The sequence below is a fragment of the Salmo salar genome, chromosome 10 (assembly GCF_965601325.2).
Source record: "Salmo salar chromosome 10, fSalSal1, whole genome shotgun sequence".
Lineage (NCBI taxonomy): Eukaryota > Metazoa > Chordata > Actinopteri > Salmoniformes > Salmonidae > Salmo > Salmo salar.
The window spans coordinates 124,248,303-124,257,257 of NC_138300.1; the positions used below are offsets into that span (position 1 = coordinate 124,248,303).

At 37.4% G+C, this 8,955-nt stretch overlaps 1 protein-coding gene across 1 annotated transcript in view; it reads right to left on the reverse strand.

Annotated features, from left to right (window-relative positions):
* Nucleotides 1-7,417, reverse strand: part of LOC145858565 (mucin-5AC-like) — a 41,809-nt gene extending 34,392 nt beyond the window's left edge. Inside the window, exons 1-4 of the mRNA XM_082956649.1 lie at nt 7,360-7,417; nt 7,029-7,231; nt 6,783-6,850; nt 6,022-6,136 (exon numbers count right to left, since the gene is read on the reverse strand). Coding sequence (XP_082812775.1) covers nt 6,022-6,136; nt 6,783-6,850; nt 7,029-7,231; nt 7,360-7,408 — 435 coding nt within the window. The 5' untranslated portion in view covers nt 7,409-7,417. The remainder of the gene's footprint in view (nt 1-6,021; nt 6,137-6,782; nt 6,851-7,028; nt 7,232-7,359) is intronic.
* Between the last annotated feature and the right edge of the window lie 1,538 nt (nt 7,418-8,955).

Consider the following 8,955-nt stretch of genomic DNA (forward strand, 5'->3'; position numbering starts at 1 on the left):
GTTCTAGCCTGGGTACCAGTCTGTTTATGCTAACATTTCACTCCTTGTTCTAGCCTGGGTACCAGTCTGTTTATGCTAACATTCCACTCCTTGTTCTAGCCTGGGTACCAGTCTGTTTATGCTAACATTCCACTCCTTGTACCTGTGTTACAAGCATTTCGCTACTTCCGCAATAACATATTTTTAATATGTGTATGCGACCAGTAGAATTTGATTTGATATACCTATGTTTGGCATATGATGCTGAGTACAAGGAGTGGAATGTGAGCACAAAACAGGCACTGTGTTTCAGGTTAGGTATGTACAGATAGGATCAATACAGAGCATTAAGCTACCTAAAACAAATACAAAAGTGTGCCCAGGACTTTGCTAATATTATTCAATGTTTCATGTATTGTATACCCAAGTGGTTATTCATTAAAGTGAATTATGTGGATTAGGGATCACGTCTACAATATGTCTACAATAGGAAACCTGTTTCACTGTAGTTTTATTCTGGTCTGACATGAAATGGATAGGATCTGAACAACAATACCCAATACATTCACTGTATGAATCTTCCCAACTATTTGTTTCTCCGTTTTAATAATCAGGATTCTATTTTTTGTTGGTTTGTGTTCTATAAACATCTGAAAGGAGGAGGTGTCTTACAATCCCCTCTGTTTTTACCTCTCCTGCACATGCACTCTTCCCTTTAAAACCTTTTAAACTCTCATCATGTTATTAAAAACTTTTAAACTCTCAACATGTTGTTAAAACCTTTTAAACTCTCATCATGTTGTTAAAACCTTTTAAACTCTCATCATGTTGTTAAAACCTTTTAAACTCTCATCATGTTGTTAAAACCTTTTAAACTCTCATCATGTTGTTAAAACCTTTTAAACTCTCATCATGTTGTTTTGTATTTTCTTGCGTGCATTTAGAATAATAATAAATGAAGCATCATATTCATGATGTTTTCCTCATTAAATTGAATGTGAGTTGTCTGGAAACTGGTCTGTCTGCTATGCAATTTAGTTTTAGTCTGAGGTTAGGATGTTTGAGTACACTGGGATTATTTACGTACACACGAAGGGGAACGATGATACATACAGTATTTACTCACTACAATGTCAATAGATATTGAGACAATATCGTGACTTCTGATCTAATCACACTCTGGAACTTTGAATCCAGCTCCACCTATAAAACCAATGGAAGATGTCTGAGGGTTAATGCATCGCAAATATGTACATTTCACATACAGCTAGCTGGCCATGCCCTGACAGCAGTTCATATATATTGACATTTCACATACAGCTAGCTGGCCATGCCCTGACAGCAGTTCATATATATTGACATTTCACATACAGCTAGCTGGCCATGCCCTGACAGCAGTTCATATATATTGACATTTCACATACATTTAGCTATTGAAGCGCCAACAACAGTTCATATATATTGACATTTCACATACAGCTAGCTGTACATGCACCTACAGCAGTTCATATGTACTGACATTTCAAATGCTTCATCTGTTCTAGCCTGGGTACCAGTGTGTTTATGCTAACATTCCACTCCTTGTTCTAGCCTGGGTACCAGTCTCTTTATGCTAACATTCCACTCCTTGTTCTAGCCTGGGTACCAGTCTGTTTATGCTAACATTCCACTCCTTGTTCTAGCCTGAGTACCAGTGTGTTTATGCTAACATTCCACTCCTTGTTCTAGCCTGGGTACCAGTCTGTTTATGCTAACATTCCACTCCTTGTTCTAGCCTGGGTACCAGTCTGTTTATGCTAACATTCCACTCCTTGTTCTAGCCTGGGTACCAGTCAGTTTATGCTAACATTCCACTCCTTGTACCTGTGTTACAAGCATTTCGCTACTTCCGCAATACCATATTTTTAATATGTGTATGTGACCAGTAGAATTTGATTTGATATACCTATGTTTGGCATATGATGCTGAGTACAAGGAGTGGAATGTGAGCACAAAACAGGCACTGTGTTTCAGGTTAGGTATGTACAGATAGGATCAATACAGAGCATTAAGCTACCTAAAACAAATACAAAAGTGTGCCCAGGACTTTGCTAATATTATTCAATGTTTCATGTATTGTATACCCAAGTGGTTATTCATTAAAGTGAATTATGTGGATTAGGGATCACGTCTACAATATGTCTACAATAGGAAACCTGTTTCACTGTAGTTTTATTCGGGTCTGACATGAAATGGATAGGATCTGAACAACAATACCAAATACATTCACTGTATGAATCTTCCCAACTATTTGTTTCTCCGTTTTAATAATCAGGATTCTATTTTTTGTTGGTTTGTGTTCTATAAACATCTGAAAGGAGGAGGTGTCTTACAATCCACTCTGTTTTTTACCTCTCCTGCACATGCACTCTTCCCTTTAAAACCTTTTAAACTCTCAACATGTTGTTAAAACCTTTTAAACTCTCATCATGTTGTTAAAACCTTTTAAACTCTCATCATGTTGTTAAAACCTTTTAAACTCTCATCATGTTGTTAAAACCTTTTAAACTCTCATCATGTTGTTAAAACCTTTTAAACTCTCATCATGTTGTTAAAACCTTTTAAACTCTCATCATGTTGTTAAAACCTTTTAAACTCTCATCATGCTGTTAAAACCTTTTAAACTCTCAACATGTTGTTAAAACCTTTTAAACTCTCATCATGTTATTAAAACCTTTTAAACTCTCATCATGTTGTTAAAACCTTTTAAACTCTCATCATGTTGTTTTGTATTTTCTTGCGTGCATTTAGAATAATAATAAATGAAGCATCATATTCATGATGTTTTCCTCATTAAATTGAATGTGAGTTGTCTGGAAACTGGTCTGTCTGCTTTGCAAATTAGTTTTAGTCTGAGGTTAGGATGTTTGAGTACACTGGGATTATTTACGTACACACGAAGGGGAACGATGATACATACAGTATTTACTCACTGCAATGTCAATAGATATTGAGACAATATCGTGACTTCTGATCTAATCACACTCTGGAACTTTGAGTCCAGCTCCACCTATAAAACCAATGGAAGATGTCTGAGGGTTAATGCATCGCAAATATGTACATTTCACATACAGCTAGCTGGCCATGCCCTGACAGCAGTTCATATATATTGACATTTCACATACAGCTAGCTGTACATGCACCTACAGCAGTTCATATGTACTGACATTTCAAATGCTTCATCTGTTCTAGCCTGGGTACCAGTGTGTTTATGCTAACATTCCACTCCTTGTTCTAGCCTGGGTACCAGTGTGTTTATGCTAACATTCCACTCCTTGTTCTAGCCTGGGTACTAGTCTCTTTATGCTAACATTCCACTCCTTGTTCTAGCCTGGGTACCAGTCTGTTTATGCTAACATTTCACTCCTTGTTCTAGCCTGGGTACCAGTCTGTTTATGCTAACATTCCACTCCTTGTTCTAGCCTGGGTACCAGTCTGTTTATGGTAACATTTCACTCCTTGTTCTAGCCTGGGTACCAGTCTCTTTATGCTAACATTCCACTCCTTGTTCTAGCCTGGGTACCAGTCTGTTTATGGTAACATTTCACTCCTTGTTCTAGCCTGGGTACCAGTCTGTTTATGCTAACATTCCACTCCTTGTACCTGTGTTACAAGCATTTCGCTACTTCCGCAATAACATATTTTTAATATGTGTATGCGACCAGTAGAATTTGATTTGATATACCTATGTTTGGCATATGATGCTGAGTACAAGGAGTGGAATGTGAGCACAAAACAGGCACTGTGTTTCAGGTTAGGTATGTACAGATAGGATCAATACAGAGCATTAAGCTACCTAAAACAAATACAAAAGTGTGCCCAGGACTTTGCTAATATTATTCAATGTTTCATGTATTGTATACCCAAGTGGTTATTCATTAAAGTGAATTATGTGGATTAGGGATCACGTCTACAATATGTCTACAATAGGAAACCTGTTTCACTGTAGTTTTATTCTGGTCTGACATGAAATGGATAGGATCTGAACATCAATACCAAATACATTCACTGTATGAATCTTCCCAACTATTTGTTTATTCTTTTAATAATCAGGATTCTATTTTTTGTTGGTTTGTGTTCTATAAACATCTGAAAGGAGGAGGTGTCTTACAATCCCCTCTGTTTTTACCTCTCCTGCACATGCACTCTTCCCTTTAAAACCTTTTAAACTCTCAACACGTTGTTAAAACCTTTTAAACTCTCATCATGTTGTTAAAACCTTTTAAACTCTCATCATGTTGTTAAAACCTTTTAAACTCTCATCATGTTGTTAAAACCTTTTAAACTCTCATCATGTTGTTAAAACCTTTTAAACTCTCATCATGCTGTTAAAACCTTTTAAACTCTCAACATGTTGTTAAAACCTTTTAAACTCTCAACACGTTGTTAAAACCTTTTAAACTCTCATCATGTTGTTAAAACCTTTTAAACTCTCATCATGTTGTTAAAACCTTTTAAACTCTCATCATGTTGTTAAAACCTTTTAAACTCTCATCATGTTGTTAAAACCTTTTAAACTCTCATCATGCTGTTAAAACCTTTTAAACTCTCAACATGTTGTTAAAACCTTTTAAACTCTCATCATGTTGTTAAAACCTTTTAAACTCTCATCATGTTGTTAAAACCTTTTAAACTCTCATCATGTTGTTAAAACCTTTTAAACTCTCATCATGCTGTTAAAACCTTTTAAACTCTCAACATGTTGTTAAAACCTTTTAAACTCTCATCATGTTGTTAAAACCTTTTAAACTCTCATCATGTTGTTAAAACCTTTTAAACTCTCATCATGTTGTTAAAACCTTTTAAACTCTCATCATGTTGTTAAAACCTTTTAAACTCTCATCACGTTGTTAAAACCTTTTAAACTCTCATCATGTTGTTAAAACCTTTTAAACTCTCATCATGTTGTTAAAACCTTTTAAACTCTCAACATGTTGTTAAAACCTTTTAAACTCTCATCATGTTGTTAAAACCTTTTAAACTCTCATCATGTTGTTTTGTATTTTCCTGCGTGCATTTAGAATAATAATAAATGAAGCATCATATTCATGATGTTTTCCTCATTAAATTGAATGTGAGTTGTCTGGAAACTGGTCTGTCTGCTATGCAAATTAGTTTTAGTCTGAGGTTAGGATGTTTGAGTACACTGGGATTATTTACGTACACACGAAGGGGAACGATGATACATACAGTATTTACTCACTGCAATGTCAATAGATATTGAGACAATATCGTGACTTTCTGATCTAATCACACTCTGTGAACTGATTAAAATAATACGTTCTTCCATACTGTCCCCACCAAATGGCACACTATTCCCTATATAGTACACGACTTTCAACAAGAGCCTTATGTGCCCTAATCCAAAGTAGTGCACTATAAAGGGAATAGGGTGCCATTTAGGACAACAATTTTCTGAGTTTTTTTCACTGAAGCCTAGATGATGGGTTGTTGGAGGAAATACATTGGTCCACATCCTTGATTGGAGCAAAGCCTATTCTAATATCACTTTACCTGCCAATCTGTGGCCTTACTAAAGAGACCACAACTGTTGGTATGATCGTTAGACTGAATAAAACAACTTTTAATGTAAGAATGTTGTATGTCACCGTGCAGAAATATAACCCAGGAGGTAGATTGATTATTGGTCTGTCCTGTCCCATCAGTGGTTAACACTCTGTTCCCACTCTTATCCCAACAGTTCCTCTAACACTGATGTTCCCACTCTTATCCCAACAGTTCCTCTAACACTGATGTTCCCACTCTTATCCCAACAGTTCCTCTAACACTGATGTTCCCAACAGTCACTAGCTAACTACAGACCGTTTTCATCAGGACCAGAATATTGCACCAAAGCATCACATTTACATTTGACATTTAGCAGACACTCTCATCCAGAGCGATTTACAATCAGTGTATTGAACCAAAGCAGGTGAAACAACCACATATCACTGTAGTGTAACAGAAGACGTATGGAGATGAGTAAGCATACTGAACACATACCCAGAGGGAATCATCTTCATTCCACATGACGACTAACCCCAGCTTGGCTGTGATCTTCACATAGGAAACAGTCCTCTCAATGAAGATGTTAAACTGACCAAATGGTATGGTGACCCTAGGGGGACAAACAATAAAGTGTTCATCAGAGAGGAGAGTCGGTATTTCAACGAGGGTCGAAATTGTCCTTTAAAGTATTTTCTTTGTATTTTTCTTCCTCCCCTATTGAGACTGTACTAGGTAAACATGTCTGTATACAGTAGGATTTCATCAAATGGAATTTCAGCTTGATAACTTTCATCTGTAAATGCACATCAACTAAACTTCAGAATGGGAGTTTTACCTCTGAATGCTTTTAGATCGCTGATGAACTCACTGTTGCCCGTTGAAACTGACATTATGTACGATTATGTTAAAACAGCAAAAAGTTGATCTCAAGATGAGTTAAATGATGATGCAGCACTGCATCCATTTTTTTTAACTCGTGAATTTTACCTCAAGTCTTCGTACAAAAGTAGCAACTGAATGCAAGTGAAGTGAAAAATAAAATACATTCCTTTCTTTTTTTACCCCTACATTTGATAAATGCAATTGAACGAAACAAAAAAAGATGGATCTCTGAATAAAATGAATCCCATTGTATGTAGTTAAGTGATAACAAACCCCCGTATCATTTACTTCCTGTATTACTATATATTTTACACATCTAAGAGCCAATGGTTTTACACATCTGAGATCCATTGTTGACTAGACTGGGAACTCACTTTAATCCGTTGACGCTGACGTTACCGTTGGCCAGCTCCACGAAGGTTCCATCCAGCTTCAAAGAAACCTTAATAATAATAATAACGGTAGGACATTTTATTTGACAGACGCCTTTCAGGACCCTCAAGGTCACCTTACATTAAGATCATAGAGCATTAAACACAATTAATCAATAGTGCAATTTAAAAACAATTAATCAATAGTGAAATTTAAAAATAATTAAAAGACTGATCACAAAGGAATACCTTAGTGATGGTGGGCAGCCCATCTACCTCCCCGCGCTGCAGCTGAATGTTAAAGGCCTCGTAGCCACTGCTGCTCTTACACAATGACGACAGCACGTAGTTACAGGTGTAGGGCAGCTGGAAGAAGTCTCCATCGTAGGTTTTGTAGTGGTAGTTACCCCATGTGCTGCAGACCTGCCCGTTATGAGTGGGACTCACTCCTGCTGCATGGGGGGAAATGTACAGTATAGTTGCACCATCCATGTCTGAATATAAGATGTATAGTATAACAGTACAGTAGAATATAGATATTTGAGTATTTGGTGAAATATATTCAACAACAACAAATTACCTGATAAGATTTGCAGTTTGGAATCATATAGACTCCCAATGGAAGTCATATCTGGAATCATAACTGGAAATAGACAGGGAACAAGTCTTATTTTGCTTCTAATCCAGCTCCTCTATAGTTCCTAAACTATACATTTTTTTTTACATTTTAGTCATTCAGCAGACGCTTTTATCCAGAGCAATTTACAGTAGTGAATGCATACATTTCATTTCATGCATTTTTTTATTTTTTTTGTACTGGCCCCTGTGGGAATCGAACCCACAACCCTGGCGTTGCACACACCATGATGGCGTTGCAAACACCTACCAACTGGCCACAAGACTATGCTACATGGGTTATCCAAAAGTGATGTTAAATTGTATTTCATCATATCTTGTCTTGTCTTTTCTTACCAGTCTCAGAATGTGCAGCAGATAGTCCGAAGACGAGAGCGATCCACGGCTTCACCCATTGCAGTGCCATCATGGTTCTTCTAACGAGTCCTCCTGGTCCACCTGAACAGGTACTCTTCCTGTTCCTACTGATACTGTGAGTCACCAGTTGCCTCCTTTTAAACTACTACACTCAAGGAAGAACCTTGATGATGCTGGGATAGTTGATTCTGTATCTAAGGAGGGAACTGATCAAACTTTAGGTGTTAGCATTGTTCTGTTTGTCTGTCTGTCAGAGGTAGGATTACCTTTACTGTAATTGACATTGTGTAAAGGTATTAATCATAATTATCCCTGGGTAACTATCGATATTCCTGATATGTAGGGTACGTCCCTAAAGTGCTCTTCATTCCCTATACAATGAGTGTACATAACATTAAGACTCCTGATGAAAGCTATGATCCCTGATTGATGTCACCTGTTAAATCCTCTTCCATCAGTGTAGATGAAGGGAAGGAGACGGGTTAAAGAAGGATTTTTAAGTCTTGAGACAATTGAGACATGGATTGTGTATGTGTGTCTTTCAGAGGATGAATGGGCAAGACAAAAGATTTAAGTGCCTTTGAACGGGATATGGTAGTAGGTGCCAGGAGCACCGGTTTGAGTCAAGAACTGCAACGCTGCTGGGTTTTTCACACTCAACATTTTCCCTTGAGTATCAAGAATGGTCCACCACCCAAAGGACATCCAGCCAACTTGACACAACTGTGGGAAGCATTGGGGTCGACATGGGCCAGCATCCCTGTGGAACGCTTTCGACTCCTTGTAGAGTCCGTACCCCGACGATCTGAGGCTGTTCTGAAAGCAAAAGGGTGGCATGCAACTAAATATTAGGAATGTTTTGTACACTCAGTGTACAACACCACCACTCAATCATTTCTAAGTACTCAGTTCGCTAATGAAGCATTAACAAGACATGACCAAATATTGACTTAGGAACTTATTTACAATCCATCATCAGCTTTTGGTGAACACACTACACAGTAGAAGATGAGGTGACAAGCTCAGCTCAATTATAATTCACTGACATATTTCAGAGCTATACTTGTACTAACAGGATGTCTGTTGTGTTAGAACACAGTAGTGATATTTCAGATAGAGTAGTGATACTTCAGATAGAAAAGCGTAATGATACTTCGGATAGAACAGAGTAATGACAATCCGG